Source organism: Vigna umbellata, chromosome 5, assembly GCF_029865625.1.
Source record: "Vigna umbellata cultivar VRB3 chromosome 5, Vumbellata_1.0, whole genome shotgun sequence".
Classification (NCBI taxonomy): domain Eukaryota; kingdom Viridiplantae; phylum Streptophyta; class Magnoliopsida; order Fabales; family Fabaceae; genus Vigna; species Vigna umbellata.
The window spans coordinates 30,422,625-30,441,249 of record NC_142169.1 but is presented as its reverse complement, the minus strand read 5'-3'; the positions used below and the strand labels follow the sequence as shown (position 1 = coordinate 30,441,249).

General features: G+C 34.2%; 1 protein-coding gene across 2 annotated transcripts; it reads right to left on the bottom strand.

The window, feature by feature from the left end:
- Positions 1 to 257: 257 nt before the first annotated feature.
- On the bottom strand, positions 258 to 16,043 carry LOC124830416 (Cleavage and polyadenylation specificity factor (CPSF) A subunit protein). Of its 2 annotated transcripts, XM_088115249.1 has the most exons (16): positions 15,621 to 16,043; positions 15,261 to 15,395; positions 15,029 to 15,108; positions 14,446 to 14,529; positions 10,465 to 10,549; positions 9,956 to 10,116; positions 7,884 to 9,828; positions 6,575 to 6,885; positions 5,256 to 5,571; positions 4,945 to 5,100; positions 4,358 to 4,496; positions 3,695 to 3,771; positions 2,705 to 2,844; positions 1,127 to 1,235; positions 685 to 837; positions 258 to 599 (listed from the first exon to the last, which is right to left on the bottom strand). In XM_088115249.1, the coding sequence occupies exons 1-16, from the start codon at positions 15,786 to 15,788 to the stop codon at positions 483 to 485; spliced, it is 4,176 nt and encodes a 1,391-aa protein (XP_087971375.1). In that variant the 5' UTR covers positions 15,789 to 16,043; the 3' UTR covers positions 258 to 482. The 2 variants fall into 2 exon arrangements, with proteins under 2 accessions (XP_087971375.1, XP_047160075.2); XM_047304119.2 differs by having other exon boundaries at positions 258 to 837; positions 15,621 to 16,042.
- Positions 16,044 to 18,625: the final 2,582 nt, after the last annotated feature.

Genomic DNA, 18,625 nt, shown 5'->3' with positions numbered 1-18,625 from the left:
GAGTTTTCGTTGTATTCCTTTGCTCTGTATACTTTTCTCTTTTGTCTATCTCTTCTCTTATTGTGTGTGTGGAGAAAGAGACGGTATAGTATGACATCTTTAAGTGGAACAATCATTCTACAAACTTGTGCCAATACAGTCTACAGATACGACCAATTGCAGATCCAACTACAGATAAAACAACCTTACTTTTTAAGCAGCAGCACTCTAAAGACAAAATCTCTGGGAATAATGAATAACTACACAAGAACAAGGTCTAAGAAAAGAACTCACAAAAATGATTTTATTTAATATACATGAATTCTAAAACTTGAACATAATAGCTAAGGAAAAAAACTGTTCTCCTCACTAACTAATATACAATTTATGGTGCCAAAGATATTTTCCTACAGTATAGGTTCATGAAAAGTACAACAGATACAGAGACAGAGACCAAGTGATGCCGATGCAGAGAGTGCACCTGACGTTGAGGACCAGGAATCTTACCACCTGATTTTTGGCTTCACAGACTTGAGGTCTATATCAGCACACTTTGAGAGGCAGGCACGCAACTGTTGACGAAAAATATTGTTTGGAACTGCATATACATGTTCCGATTTCTGCGTGCCGTTGTAAAAAAACAGTTGGAAAGTGGAAGGTGAATTAGTTCAGAGCATAATGGACTCGTTCAAGAAGTTGAACCACCTGATTTACAGAAACATTGGGGGGTAGGAGTGGCTTCAAACTTGGTTTTGCTATATCAGGTGGCTCGGAAGACAAAATCATCTTTTGCTGCATACTTGTCAGCTCCAGAAACTGGGTTAACACGTCACCATCAAGTATCTTGGGTACTCCACCCTAATATGAATTAGATGTAAGAAAACATGCTTGGCAACATATTCTTTTCAATAGTTGTGTTCCTTTTAAAAATGCTTTATCAGGAAGCTAGTAAAAGGAATTTCCTTCAAATATGCTAAATCAAACATGAATTAAAGGAAAAATAGCACGAATCAAGGATATGAACGGCAAAATCTATTCTATGTAATGATTGAGTCAACCATATTCAATTAGTGAGCAATATTTATTCTAAGAGGAAAATTGAAATGATGAATCATCACATGATAATAAACTGAAGTGAAGTACTTACTCGAATTTCACGACGGCGAAACTCGTTATGATCATTTCCTAGAACAGGTGCGGTCAACTGGTGGACAACGAGTCTTTCTTGCACAGCTTCTAATAACTCATATTCTTCCCTGTACACAGGATAAATGGTGTTTCTCATACATATAAAAAACTAATGCCTAAGTAAAAAGCACAAGAGCATCGCCTCCCAAAACTCGTCAATCCGCTGAAAGGTGCTAATTATATATGTTAATAAACAGCATCTAAAATTTTCACTAGTGCTGAAATTATGGGTTTTTGGTACTGGGCATAAAGACTTCGTATATTCTATAATCCTAAAGGATACTCCAAGATACGGTTCATATATTCTAACAAACAGAATACCATTACAAGTATTCTGTAATGCTAAAAACATTTTTAACATTCACATCTTCAAAACAAAGCAACACGCTCGTAAATGACACTCTACCAACAAAAATTTCCATTCCACAATCCCTCATCAATGGGGGAATAAATATTAACAGCTAATATATTATCTTTTTATCCGTACAATCAGTTTAACTGAATCCTCAGAGGGCAATCTTATTCTCAGCAGATAACTGGCGCAAATGAAAATTTAGATGGAACTCAATGTTTCTACTTACTGTTTCATGTAATTATCAAGGCTAAAACACTAAATGCAGTAAAGTTAAAAAAGAAAAAGCTCCTATATTGGAACACATGGTCAACCATATCATCATCAAGACAATAAAATATCTTAGTACAAGGATCATCCACATTCCACCCCATGTAAATTGGACTGCAGTTGCAAAAGATTGTGTCAGAAATTAGGGTGAAACTGTATGCACGCAATTATTTTCTATAATGATATACCAGTGTCAATAAGACGAAAATTTACAGATAAAATAGCAATTAAACAGAATTGTAGATTCAAGGTCTGAAGCATAATTTAAGTTGTTATTATTTTTTATCTTCTAAGTCAGAATATTGTTCATTCCTGGAACTATGGTTCCCTTCCCTTCTATTATTCTCTGCCTCTAATTGATTCGCCACTTCTCAGTCTCGAGGCTCTTGTACATATGCAGGTAGTTATGCCTACATTACATGCAAGTCATGCCATTCAGGGTCTATATCCCTGCTCCTCGAAGTATTTAGAAGGTGGCGAAAAAGTCTGTGCAGATTTACAATGGCAATTTAATTGTCATAACATCAACAAGGAATAACTCAATTTAAGAAATAAGAAAAGGTTCTGGTACAATACCAAAAATACAGCTTTAGAAATGGGCATGATACGCAAAAAACCATAGAAGAGTACCATATTTTGGCTTAATTATCTTAATATCACAACTTCTGAGAAAAGCTCTTGGTTTGACTCAAAAAAGTAATAAATGAATTTCTTTTTAATAAAACTCATCCATTCTTTTAAAATGGACCAAGGACCACAAAATGTTTGAAGTCCTTACTTGGTCAGACCAGGAAAGCTATAATAAATCTATCTCTACCAACATCATGCAAGATAAAAAGTTCCAGAATGACCAAACTGAACCCAACTAATGTTCAACTGGATATTTATTGAGTTACTGACAGCATATTTTGGTACCTTGATAAAGGGATGAAGATCATTATGCTTCCTAACAGGGTACTGGCAATAATAGTATTTTGTAGTGAATCAACATTTGTCTTGGGGCCATTGCCGCCTTGCAAAACATCATCAGCTGGAAGTCTGTATGAATATGAGCCCTGAGTAATAAAACATAAATTACCGAAAAAGAAAATTAAAATAAGAGAGGGGATGAGTACAAGCAAATTGACAAGTTACAGAACAAGTCATCAATAAATCCAACAACAAAATTATCAATATGAAAGATCATCAGTGTTCTTCTGAGAGCAAAGAAGTTAATCCAAAGTATAGAATCAACAAAATATAATGCCAAAATACATGAAGTAGTAATGAATGGGGCTTCTGAAACATAGCAGAGCCCTTCTGGTTTAGGTAGTGCTATTAGTTGCACCAATCCCAAAACATATATAAACCATAAAGTATGAGCTACTGCACCAAGACACTTGATGAGTCATTGGAAATACTTTTTTTGGAACACTTCTAAGAGAGATTAACTTTTTTTTATATTATATTTATAAATCACAGTGTAAAATAATGCTTTATAAGCAATAATTCTAGGATTCAAGTCCATGTATCTGTCTTTATTGGTGAATAGCATTATTTCCGTTATCATAGAATCAGAATGCCAGAGAACATTCACCTTTGGTGCATATATCAGACAAAGAAGAAAGGACTATAATTGAAAGAATAAAAACAAAAAGGTTTGTTTGGTATTTTGAGTCACGTATGAAGACATGCTCTAGCACAGTTCACAGTTGGATAGCAGACAATTATCATTGAGCAAGTGCTTAAGGAGTAGAATCTCATGTAATATAAAAATGATCTCTTGAAGTGTAATTCACATCACCATTGCAGTGATCGATTACAGCACTGGGCAACCTCTGCTTCAAACAAATCAAATTTTCTATAAAAGTTACGAGATTTAAGGCATATTAATACCCATTCTTCCAGGACATTTAAAGAATATACCTTCTGGACGCTCAAGGCAATCTCAGCCATGAAATAAGCACAGCTTAGTGTCATGTTGCATTCAGTACTTGCATTATCTGATGCAGGTAACCAATAACAAAATATGGTTAGAATCTTACTTTCAGGGGGAATATAAAAAAAAAAGAACAAATAGCTTTAAGCTTGCTAAAAGGATAAAAATAGGCTGTTTTTTTTTTTTCAAAATCTTAACCAGCATTGCAACTTGACATGGGCAATACTAATATATCACATTCTATTAAAGATAAAGTCATTTACACCATTAAGCATGGTCCAAACAGCACAATCCAGTCACACCATAAAAGCTGGGTGGTACTGAAGCTTTGAAAAAAACTTGTTACCATACACAAACTACAAGGTCTTACACTCTTATTCGTATTTTCAAATGAAAATGCATTGATTCCACCATTCATTAGGAAGACCACTATGTATGTTACATGAGCAGGCAAAATATTTAATAGAAATTAATATGATGTTCTTCTATTTCATTCAAACATAATCAGAAGTAACAGAAATGGGATATTTTGATTAGTAGCAACTGGCAAAACATTATAGATTACATTTTGAAAACCCAGGTACAAGAGAAAACAAAATTTTAAAGATGAAAGTAAACCCTAGAATTGAATTGCACAAGGAAAAGCATACCTTCCAAATGATTTGAACATAAAATAGCAATGCCTCCTTTTCGATCCGAAACAACAGCTGTATCAGCATCCATCAAAATGCAATCAGCAACTAACCTTCGTGATGGATCACAGCAAAGTTGCTCCAATTTTCTAGCTTCCTAGCATAGAACATACAAACTAAACAAGTTCAGCAGCACTCTGACTTTTCTAAATGAAGAAACGTTATAAAAATAAAAAAATATCAATCATAAACTATTAAACATACAAGATAACTTCTCTTTTGTAAACAAAGATTTCATTAAGATGAAAGACAAAGATAGAATTGAAAGAGGGGATCCTCAAAACTGAAGAAATTGCAGCTGAAAAACCAGAAAGACGGGTTCATAACATGAAAATGCAATGCATACCGATGAGTACTTCTCATTTTGCACCTCAACCATAACACAACAATTTTAATACAAATGGAAATGAAGACAGGTATAAGAGGCACAAAAAATACAAATTCTTTAAGAAGGAAAGGAGTACAAAGGATAACCCTAATTTTTAGTTTAGTCCTTTAATTTAGTTTGAAAAATAAATACACTGAAGACCGCCATCACCACTCACCTCATGATAAGAAAATAAAATGATTCCATCACGACAATCACCAACTGCAATTCTTGTAAAATGTGCACTCAAAGATGTTATCATGTGGTGCGTCCTTCCCATAGCATACCTTCTCACTCTTTGAGGATTGTCATTAGGGAAACCACAAACATAGAACTGAATAGGAAGAAATTAACGTGATGAGAAGACTGTATAAAGCAAATGAAGATAACAGATACAAAACCTTCTGATTTGGAACCCTTTTGGGAAAGTTAGGAAAGTAAGCAAGTAACACAACGAATGGAGAAAAAGGCAAGAGATTTGCTACTTACAGCATTGCCAGCAGATGCCAAGAAGTAACGATCAAGATAAGGACAGATTTTAAAAACCACCCCCTGCCATTTTGTTGCATAAGCCAATCGGAACTGCCATACTTCATTTTCATCAAGTTTGATGCCATCAGAACTATTATCATCAGGACTGCTGCCCAGGCTGCTGCTTGATAACTGTTCAGGAGCATATGAAACGATTTCATGGAATGGCGAAGTTTTTTGAGATGATGACCCTCCCTTTGAACAGAATGTCATTGAACCACTATCTGAATTTTGCGCATGAACAAGACAAAGAACAAGAAGACGACCCTTGCAACTGCAAAAGAAGCAACCTATTAGAATATGGTAATCAATATGAAGCGCATAAATTTCTAGAACGGATGCACATATTAACCTTTCAACACCATACATGCAATACAGGGTTATCGAAGTAAATATAAGCAATGTTTTACACTCCCACACTCCCTTTCTTCATGCAAAACTATACATGACATGGGACCTGATATTTTCTTTCTCATGGAGAAAATTCTAAACAAAAGCTAATTGGTTCAGCATACGCCAGCTCTTAATCAGAAGAATGAAGACATTCTGACCAAACCCCTCTCCTCTCAGACTTTTACATTAAGCCTACATACTTCTTGGTAAAGCTACTAGGTTCAATGCATCTTGGGAAATATCAGTATCTTAATTTCTCTCTTGTAAATTCTTTACGCATTAATTATCTTTGTAATACTCCTGAAAAGACCATTCTGCTGGGTGCTAAATACACTCGAGCATAATCAGAAAATTGCATCTCATTCTGCCACATAAAGATTCCAGGAGCCCACCTGTTTAAATCTCTGTGGAAAGAAGGAGGACCGTTCAGAAGATTACAGTGTACTCTTAAGAAAATTTACATTTGAGACTTCAATGAACAAAAAGTTCAACTGAGTCCCAAACTGGTTGATTTAAGGGCAGTAAGGTAGGTGATGGAACTGGTGTTTACTGGTTATTACCTGAAGCTTCATTAATCAATTATACTACTTATCTTTTATTCATGGCATTATTGCACACTAGTAGGACTCAGTTGTCACTGAAGCATGAATCAAACTCTTCTTTTCGAGAGTTGAGATGTGTACACTCCTTGAGAAGGAACTTGCACGAAGCTCACCAGCAGCTCTGCTCGTTTAAAGTCATAAAAGCCATGTGCAGTTCAGGGAAAATTGGTAGCTAGCAGTTTCACAATTTGATAGTACAAAGGAAAGAAATTCCTACCAATGAGCTTGTGAATTTAAAACAAAGAAGGAAATTCAAAATACAAGGAAACCTAAATGTCATACCTTTCAGCTTCACCACTGGGCATTATGGCTGGACCAGAAGACAGACTAGTTCCAACAACAAGCACTTGCTCACTTCCAACTCTTATTAATTCCATGCACTTTCCTGTTTCACCAAGTTCAAGTCTAAAAGTCGACACTACTGATCCACTTAGGGGATCCACACAACATATGTCAGACAGACATGTACCACAATTCAGGTCAGTCCTCATCACTAGCAACATTTTGCTTTCATCGTGATACAGGACCTTCCTAGGAGTGCCCTCTAAATGAAACTTCTGCATATTAAGTCTCTTGCTGTGAACCATCTCCACCTAAAGTATCAAGTCATAAATACAGTACAAGTCAAAACAGCAAAACAATAAGAACCACACAAAGCATAAAACAAGAAATGAAAACAGTGGTTATTTCTTGGTGAGCAAAAAAGCTATATGTTTCTCATTTTGAATTGAGTATGTAATCTAAACCTAAATCATATTAATTAACGGAACTTATCTGTTTTGGACTGAAAATCAACTAATAATATTTGGAAGACAAGATCATAGAATGAAGCAGGGTCCTCTGGTTTATGAGAATTCAAATGCAGAAATCCATAGAGAAGATAACTCACAACACAATGGTTTCTCCAGACCAATGTGCATCTAATTTTACAATAATGAGAAAGAGAGAAACGAGAGAAATTTGGGATGAAATGAGCGATCCAATGGAGATAGAAAGAAAAAATGTTTTATAAACTGTATGAACTACAACTTTTACCTAACAATTTCCTCCCCTCACTCGGCCCCCACCCATTTCTCATCCCCCCTCCCACACTTGCAAATCTTTCCCGATTATTGCTATCCACTCTCCTGTTACCAGCTGTCCATTTGCATAACTAATTTCTCATCTGACTTTCCCCAACCATTCATTCATAATTTGGTTACTACTTTTACACTAACCAAAATCATTGTAATATGCACCCTTTTCCATCTCAAACCTCCTATATATTTTGACGGTGAGCCCCAAGGGAGTGACATTATCCTCCCTACACTCAAAAATATGAACAATACTTACTAGACACCATTAAGAAACAGGACCAGCAAAAATTAAGAAATGAAATGAGACAATCTAATAAAATTATGGTATATTCACCACCACACAAGTTATATAATTGATAGTAATCACAACAAATATATCTCAGATTTCTCTGTGCATTTAAATATACCATCTACAAGTATCTTCAATGCAATAAGTTACAAAAGAAAGTGCAAACACAAAAATAAAGGAACAAAAAAATATGGCAGCAAGGGATGCTGTCATATGATTTTCTTACCAGATGTAAACAGTTTTCTGCAACAAACAATATTCCTTTTGGACACTCAACAGAGCAAACAGGAGTCACATGTGTGGAAGGTTGAAATGAGATAGAAGTATACGAAAGGCTATGTCTTGCACTATGCAACAACCAAGGCCTATCACTAAGAGCAATTATATCAGCATCCAGTGTGTCACCTAGTGGCACCAAGAAAACTGGAGTAATGCCAATGCGTCGAATGGCAATCAATTGAAGTGTTGAAGGAGGGTCGTTTCTCTTGCCTAAAACATTGCTTGCAGAATTGACCAAATTTATAGAAGATAAAGCAGTATCCACCATATTTATTGGTGATGATGGACATGGTTCCACCGGCCACTCAAAGCGGAGAAGCATTCCATTCCTCAATCCAGCAAGAACATAATACTTATCAACAAATACAAGTCGTACATCTTGAGGTACACAACCACTGATGGCAGTCCCTATTGTATTAGTCAATGAAATTGTCCCACAAGCCACTACTGTAATTCCTCCACCTGGTGCAAAAAACCAAATTTCCACAGAGGGCCTGTGTGTACCAATAACAAAGGTTTTACTGATGTCCACTCCACTTTGGAAAGAAGAGATGTTACTATTATTTGCTGAAATGGATGAATTTGATGGTTTTTGCTCAATTTCTTGTCCAGGGATGGAAATGCATGATAATTCATTCTGCAGTACCAAATGTTGCATTTCATAAATTTCATATTGATAAGCTGATAGCAATCTAACCCCAAGGATAAACAAAAAGCATGGGTTAGAGGTTGACACAACTATGAAATTATGCCCAACTGCCCCCAAACTGATACTCACATTGTCTGGAGACCAAGATGTGGAAATAGGAGAGGGCAAAGGGATACCTTCAGAATGAGCTGCTTTAGTGGGCAAACAAAGCTTAACAGTACAGTGGTGGATCTGAACAAGTACACCATCAGTCACAAGGCCACATGCCAGAGTACAGACATTAGGTTCGAAACCAACTGAATCAGTCACATCAGTAAAACTTAACCCAACTGACAATATTCTGGTTTCCTCAACAAACGATAGAACTAGAAAAGAATGATGTGAATCAGTAATTTTCATTCTGACAGTCCAAGTACCAGTTACCCCTTGATATATAGAAGCAGTCCTGTGTAGATTTTCCACATTAATACCATTTCGAATTATCCTTAATGACCCCTCTGGAGCCACACCACAGCAAGCAAACATTTGATCATGCTTCTCATCACGATAATCTACAACTGCCATATCCAAGATTGGTGCAATGTTTTGAATAGGGTTTGTATAGCATAGCCTTCCGTCTTCCAATTTCAGAACCACACCATCCCCCATTTCCACAAGGGCAGCTACATATCCACCTTCAACCCACAAAAGTGCTTTACACGGCAGACCTTTATAGAGACACTCAGACAGATTAACTTTAGGGCCTTCAGAATCAAAAAGAACTTCAATCATAAAAAATTCCCCAGTATCTACACAGAAGATCATCCTAGGATCTCTATTATTTTCAGGTGCCCAACTCCATGAGCATATGTATTTGTAGCCTGAATTAGCACCACCACTGTCACTGTCTATGGACATAGGATCATAATCGCTCAGTTCCAACAAAGCACAGGCAGCAACATTAAAGCGTTCATCGTCAACATCGTGTAATTTACAGGAGTCATCCACATAAGTCTGCTCTTCCATGGCATTTGGCAAAATGTTCAAGTTAGTCTTATAGACACAGAATGGGTTGCGGGGATCTCTAAGATCCATTAAGAGAACATCACCAGTCCTGAACAGGAATGCAAGTCCCCCGGAGTTAGGAACTTCAGCAATGTCATATGCCAGAGGCCCAGCTTCAGCATACTGAGAAATAACAAATATTTTGTGTGCTTCAACATTCCATTCCAATAATAGCAATTCATTTTGAAGGGCTCCCCTCCTGTAGTGCAAAAAAAATGCATGCTTCAGTGAGTACACAGCAGAAACAGAAGATAACTTCCATCACAGAGGTGTATTCAAGGCAGAATAAACTTGTGAGTGGCCAACATTGTATCACCTCACCATACCTATTTATAATAACAGCAAGTACAGGATTATGCTCTTTGCTTGGTTGTCTGGAATCTTGTGAAATGAAGCAGATGCTCCAAATGGTACCACGCATACTGGTTCTTTGGATGCTTCTGGAAGAGCTTGCAGTTCCTTCACTTTCCGAAGGATATAGAATTCTCTAGAATTAAGCCAAAAAAATCACAAGCATATTTCTTCAGACATTAATCAAATTATCAAAATTAGACAAAATAAAAAATACAAATAAGATAACAATATATACTGTTACAACATGAAAAGAAAAAGAAAAGAAAGGTTAGTAAAAGAAGCCGATACGTTGAACCTTCAAAATTCAATCTCTTCAAAGATCCACCAAAAATCATGCCCTATATGTATGTCTAGTTTATAGCCAATACCACCTTTAAAATAAAACAGCTCTCTCATGTTCATATACAGATTTTGCTGACACACATAAAGCACACTGACATGCAGCTTTTCAAAAATGAAGAATGGTATAGTAATTTTGGACCTCATCAATGATATCACCACTGGACATCGACATAGAAAACATAACCAGCCGATCTTCGTATGCACTAGAAGCAATAAAACAACCACTGCAGAAAGAAAAACATAGGCATTAGTAATATTCACCAAAAGGCTTACCATGCTTTTTTCCGTTTGTCATTGGACAATAAGTATGAAACTATACATGAGCCTTCATCCAACAACTTAAGATTTTAGATGAGTAAGACCTTGACATGATATCAAACCTGTTTAACCATGAGGTTTTTTATGCTTCAAAACTTTTAAATTAAAGTTGAATACCCACACATGATGGGACCAAGGAATGTATATGCTTTCAAGCACAAGGGACTCTTGTATGAAAAGTTGTGCTAGACATAAAATAATTCATGACCCTTCACCTAACGGGTTCAGTTTTTTAGAGAGTTCGCGAAGAACAAATGTAATCATGAAATTACTCTATTGCGTACACAAGAACATATAGCAAAAAAATTATGAAAATAGCTCTCTAGTGTGTTAACAATACAAGTCACCTAACCGACAGTGAAATAATTCACTGGCATTAGAAACTAGTTTATTGGAAGGATTTAAATTTAATCTACGGGTGCAGTGATAAAGCTTAATGCTATGTATAAAAATTTAGGATCGAGTCTAATTAAAACCTATAAAATAGATTTGTAAGATGATATTTGTACCTCACATGTATACTTTTGCTATATTTCTAAAAGATGAAGAATCTCCAACACATCCTTCTCACACCAATGACTATATATCTCAAGGTACAAGATGTTTGTAAATGGTCTAATAGTGGCTAGCTAATAAGCCCATCATACCTGGTAACGGTAAATTTTGATACTATGTGAGAATTTTGGATTGAGCTTAACCCAACTAGTAAAGTTAAATTTGCACTCGATATATACTCTATTATTTAGCCATATCAATAAAGGAAAATCACCAACACTATGAACAAAACATATGAAGACACATGTTTACAAATTGTTAAAAGAATTTACTGGAAGCTAAGTGATAAGAGTATTACTAAGAAACCTCTAATTGAGAAGGTTTACGACAGAAGGAAGTGGGGTACAACAGGAAGGGACCATGTTCCTTGAATTACATGGAGGATTCTTTCTTTTACTTTCCTTTTTTTTCTTTCAATAAAAGTTCCTTTATTTTTCTTCCCCTTAAACTTCTACCATTTGGTATGGCAATCCAATACTAAGCAAATCTCAATCCTATATAGCAAACTGACCATGCCTTCTATTGGGAGCATACAGTTGGAAAAAAGACATTTTAGCAAACAAGATCTTCTTCAATGTTCTTTTTCCAAGTAGCACACTTGGTATAGCTAGGTTCAATACATCTTAAGAACTAGGGGTATTTTAATTCTTCTCTTGTAAATTGTTTGGTTTTAGTTATCTCTGTCCCTTTTATATAAATAAGTTCAATTTACTGGGTGGAAAAAACACTTCAGCACAGGCAGAAAAATTTTCTTTCTCGTTATATCACATTGTATTAGAGCTCAAAATCCAAGTGCGACTCTGCTTCAAAAAAAAACTTCCATAGAAGGACTGACCATGCTCTTGAAACTGCCAGAGATTAAAAAATTCAACTAGAATTCCAGTAACTTCCAGTCGCCACCAAAATTTTCTTGCAGCAGCTTGGCATGTTTTACAGGTAGTTTTGCTCCAATGCCTCTTTGATTCAGGGCTGGTTCAAGTCCAACTAATATCATTACCTGTTCACTATGAACAAGTACTGAACTCTTTTTTTTCCATTTTTGTTTCTTTCTGGTTGAAGCTATCATTCAACAAGAACAACAGGAACCTGCGCTAGAATTTCAACATAAGCTGCCAATTTTCTTCTTTGTGAAATTTTAATTGCTTCAACAAATACTTCACACATCTATATGCAATTACATAGCGTAACTGAACTCAACTACGCTTGCATCTAACCATAGGGTTTGTCGGACAATTTGATCTCTAGACTCTGCGAAGGTGAGATTGCGAACTCAGTTAATTATTAGAAAGAGTCAGTCTGGTAAAACACAATGACTATTTTTCAGCAGGAGGAGAGGAAAGGGTAAGAACTCTTCTCATAAGCTTGAAAAACATCATGTACTTGTAATATGGCATGTATAAATATGCTTTCACTGTTTGGATTTAATGTCTCAACCATCTTTCTCATTGATTTGCACTTTTTTTATTCCATAGCTGCAAACCATATAATTCCCTCATGTAAATATTTCTCCACGTATTCTGCTTGTCCCAGCAATAACAAAAAATAGGTGTGGCATGCTTGTATCAGTAGTTGCCATAGGAAATGTTAAAATATATCCATTCACAACCTTAAAAGATGTTCATGTTCAAAACTTATCCATGATCCTTGTTTCCATAAAAAGATACTTACAAAATGTTAAAGCCTCAAATGGGCTATACGGGGTCAGAGGGGAATATGGGTTCTGCAATTGTCTCGTGAGCCCAGAATTTAGAAGGTTTACACTAAGGAATAGAGGGAAGATAGAAGAATGATGAATTGGCAGTAAGAGCGAAAGGGAAGAAGGCTGTTAGTTATTGAATAGTTGAATGTATTTTTATGATATAGGAGAGAAGGGGAGTGAGGAAGGCATCCTGAAATACCTATGGTAACAGAGCTCTGGGTAGTACAGACATTATTCTACTGAACTTTCCTCAGTCGGAATAATATAAGCTACATATATCATTTTTCTTATTCATTCCTGCTATACTTTTTTCAATTCTGTTACTATTGGATTCAGTTTTGTATTAAACTGGTTCAATCTGCCAGATTCAAAGAACAGAGAGCAACGAACTAAGGAGAGGAAGACAAATAAATCCTAGGGAAGAAGATGGAGGCAAGAGTAGCAGCTCAAGAAAATTAAGTACCCAGTCTCAGATTTACTCTGGTGGAAATGGTCTAAGGCATGAGCACCAGGAGAAGTTAATGGAGATGTTGACAAAGGGCATAGAGAAATTACCTTCAGTTGAATATAGTGAAAACTATATATGAGATTAATCCCCCTTGTGTTGAATATAAACATAGGGTCCTCTATTTATAATACAAGAAATATGGACTAAGTCCAAAATACAAAGAAAAAATAATAACAAACTAACTAAAAATAAGAGATAAATATAAAATAAAGATAATATATCTAACACCTTTTTCATCCGGATGGAAGAAGCTTCAAGGGAATTGTATGGATGACCACTTACAATAGGTGAAAAAGGTAGAACTACGGATGTTCAACAGAGAAGATTCAACCTTTTGAATAGCTCAAGCAGAAGTTTAGTACTTCTGAGTGATGGAAACATGTCCAAGTGTTCAAGTGAACCTCGCATGGCTGTGTAAAGGATCCGCAGTTGCAAAGAAGCCTAATATGACTTAAAAACAACAATATGAATTTCTTGAGACATAGATGGATAAGCAATGGCCACAGCTTAGAGATCTTCAGCAAGTAGGGAGCCAAGATGAGATGACTGCATACAGGAGCTTGAACAGTTAACAGTCCAGGTAAAATGGCTGCCCAACAACCAATATTTTGGGTATTTCATTCAAGGATTGAAATAATAGTGAATCTAGCAAGGGCAATCAAAAGTGAATCATAGCATCAGCCTCGATTTAAATAAGGGATGAGACTACCAGGAATAAGGGAAATTTCGGGTTGGATTCTGCTACACAAAATGGGCTATTTAACTCAGGTTGCACACATATTTTAGAAGAATTTAAATATGATTACAAAAGTATATTTAAGATCTGGAGATCCTATCAGCCATGTTACCTATTTATTATTAACCAAAGTAATTTATGTGGTTGACCTAGAAGCTCATGTAGACCAATTATGAGGACTTCCCTTATTGTTTTGCAGAGTAATATATGCTTACAGAATGGAACTGAAACACATAACTGAGAGATGGTAAAAAAGACAAAGTAGATGCTTTCCAAGAATTTCTGTGACCAGAAAATACATCACCTGGAATCAACGGCTAACCTTCTTCCAGGAAGATCCAATGGGTTTCCAGGAATAGACATCTGTATATGTGTTACAGAAACAAACCTACAAAGATGCATAACTAAATTAAAAAATCAAAAAAATTAATTATTTTTGAGTTAAATAAACTTTCAGTACTGCCAAAATTATTGATCCATCATAACAAAATTGATACCACCAAAAAATTTTCAGTTTTTCTGATGCTCAACAACTAATAAATATGTGAATTTGATCCCTGCAATTATTCTGTTACTTTTCAATTAATGGAATAGACATACTGATTTGATAGTGTCATACGCCATATACTTGGAAATAACTTAATAGAATGATTGCATGCCAACATCAATAAAGTTAATCTCAAGACCAATTTCAATATGGATCAATTTCGTAGGTGCCAAAATCTTATTAATATCTTTTTTTTCCACTAAACCCAGTTCCTGACTTGTAAAGAACAGTTATGATGTTCTAAAAATGCACTAATAAACTGAACTGGAAACCCTCGACCATAACGTCTTATACCAATCCAGTGAAAAAAAAAGAAGAGACAAAGACAGGGCAAGAAAACCTGTGCATTTCATTGCAAAACGTGAGCAACGACAGCTTCCCAGAATCGGATGTAGCAACCAAAAGGTCTTTACCCCACAGCTACAGAACCAAATAAAAAGGACTAAATAAAACCAACCTCGGCATATAAAAGTAATCCACTCACAACAACAAATAACTTCATCGATTCAGAAACAGGCAGATACAATGGTTTCCTTACAAACTGAGCACAGTTAGCAAACCGAGCAACACACCTGAGGATCACGTGCACGAAACTTCTCGTTCCAAGGCAATATGGCAAGATCTTTGATGGTGCCAAAGACGGGCTGATCACACACAGATTGCACATTCCCATCATCCTCAATAACCACCAATTCAATAGACGTCTCCTGAAATCACAAATAAACAGGAGCAACAAAACATGTCATCCCAATCTCAATCAAAACAATATGACAAGAGAAACACACGGCTCGGCTCGGCTCAGTTCAGTTAATTACACCAAATACAATACCTACTCTACACTGCAGCGTGTAGTGGCAACACACCATAAGGTAGATTTTCCGTAATGTGCGAAAGAAAGAGACATAAAGGGAAAAGAAAGAGAAGAAGCTCACCTTGCCAAAAATGATGTCATTAGAGGAGGGAGAACGAATGTGAGCGTAGAGGACCTGAAGAACGACGCTTCCTCTGAGGACGCATTTGGAGAGGTAGTAGCGCGAGGCGGAGGAAGAAGAAGAAGGACCAGACTTCGCTGAAGAGCATTCCTCTTCGGAAACCGCCATTTCCGAATAGTTGCCCCTTAGGTCTGAGTTGAGCGAATTGATTCAATTTGGTAGCTGAGAAATTGGAGAGTACGAATAGCGTTCATCGAGAGTTGGATAACATGGTGACGATGATGCGCGCACACAACAACACACAGTTCCAAGTTCAGTAGATGATGATGATGATGATGAAGAAGGAGAAGAAGAGGGCTCCTTTACTTTCGTTTTCGTATTTTTCCTTCATTCATGTCTCAGCAACAAACAATATGGAGACACACTTTTTTTTATTTTTATTTATTTATAACATATATATATATATAGGTTTGCTAACTATTTTTTTAGTTAGTACATTTTAACCATGTGTATCATATTTTAAGTTTAAGGGATTTTAAGTTTTAAAGTTAATGGTATTTTAATAATTTTTATCATCAAAATTAAAATATAAATAAAACTAAAAAATAAAAAAATCTTCCAAATCTTTACTCACCTTTCTCATGTTTCTCAACCCTTTCTCTTTTCTCAATTCAACCTTTTCTCTGTCATCTCTACTGTGACTTAATTTAAAAATGAAATTTAATAATAATAAGAAGGAAAAATATATAACATAGTCCTCCAATTAAAAATCAACCTCAACAGCATCAATTATTTTATTATTAAAGTGGAAAACAAATGAACCAACAGAGCAAGAGCAACAAATTGCGGTGTCGCGGGTTGTTGTATGTGGGTGAGGGAGAGTATGGAGATAAAAGAGAAACATTGGATAAGTGAGGAAGATGGATTAGGTTAGGTAAGTGTTTCTGATTTTTTCAATTGGAGTTAGGAATGATAGAGAAAAGGTTGGGGTGAGAGAAATGAAAGAGAAAGGATGAGAGAAATGAGAGAAGTAAATAAAGGTTTGGGGAATTTTTTTTTTTAATTTTGATAATGAAAATTATTAAAATACCCTTAATCAACAGGGCGTTATCAAACCTATGTATATATATATATATAAATAGATAATGTGTTTTGCTAAGTTTATTCAATTTTATTGAAAATATACTCAAATTTTTTAATGTGCAAAGGTTAATATTTGATGTTTGGATTTTTATACGCATTCATGCCATAAATATTTTATACGCTACAATAAAAAAATGTCACAAAAATATTCTTTTTAAATCTAAAAATAAGACTAAATGTAAAAAGAGGTGAAATCTGCATATTGTTTAAAAATATATTGAAATAAAATTTTATTAAAAAGTGCTGCAATTATTATTATTAATACTTTTCCCACACGTTTATCTTACATTAAAACTCAATTACATTTCAAGTTTTCATATTTATATTTTTACTTTTCTGTTTTGTTTTTTAAATTAATGGATTATGCCATTTTAGTTTAAATCTGAACATTTATTTTTATATTTTGTGTTTTTCTTTCGTTTTTTCTTTCATTTTAAAAATTATTCTTAAAATAATTTTGTATTTCTTTCTTGATCTTCAACTTTTCTTTTCATAACAATTAATGTTTTATATGGGTGTTTTGACGCGAGATAAGAAACTCTGTAAATAATAAATTAGATTTAAACAAAAATAGTTGTGTTACTGTAGATATAAATGTAAAATAAATACCAAATACTCGAAATAAAAATGTATCACATATTAACAAGTTTAAACTTATTTATACTAAGGAAAATAATTAATATTTTATTTTGATTTTTTTTAAATCTCATTGAAATATGAACACTACTGTCAGAATTAAAATTAGTTACTTATTTTATTTAGAATATACTTTGTATTTGTCACACTATATAACCAACTTTATGTAATATATTGTTTTTATCAGAATTGTGGAAAGAAATAAACCGTTCGTGTCATGTCATTCTTATTCAAATTCAGATCTCATCACTTTTAGAACATAGATCAAATCCGTATATAGTAATTATACATTATCTATCTATAAAAAAAATACAAAACAATAGGCATAAAAAGTTATCACACGTACTTTTAGAACATAGAATATATGTAGTAATATGTTATCTATCTATAAAAAAAAATACAAAATAATAGCTATAAAAACAATCACACGAGTAACACTTTTCAAAACTATATATATATATATATATATATATATATATATATATATATATATATATATATATATATATATATATATAAATTTATTAACTTATGTAATTGACAAAAAAAGTTTCTTATTTATTATAAATTCTAAATTTTAAGATTATAGATATTTGAATAATTTTTTATTTTTTTTATTTTTTATTTTAAACTAAAAAAAATTATTAAAATATCATTTTTTTAAAGTAGATATTTTTTTATCAATAAAATTTAGTAAGGTTACATAAATTAATAAATTCCATATATATATATATATATAACCTCTTTTAAATAAATTAGACGTAGAGACCTAAAATTGCAACTCTTGCTAATATATATAATTGACACGTGTCTAGATTTAAATATATTTTTTTATTATTCCCCCAAACTATCACTCTATTTTTATTGTTAAACCCTAATAGAAATTCATACATTCCCACTCTCTTTCTTGGCTCTCCCTATGTGATAGGTTTTGAAATCCATTTCTCTGTTTCTCACTCGGTCGTTCGTTATCGTTTAGTCCATATTTGTTCTTGGTTTCAATATTTTATCTTCTTTCTACACTTTTTTATTATTATGATTGAACTGGTATTTGATTTTTGATCTCTTTTATTTGTTGTTATATGGTTTAGATACATTGTTCTTCAATCTTTACAGCATAATATCATTTTATTATGTTAATTAAAAAATGACATATATATTATGTTAAAATGTTGTTAGAATATCTATATTAATATATTATTATTTTAATTTTTAACTGGTTTATT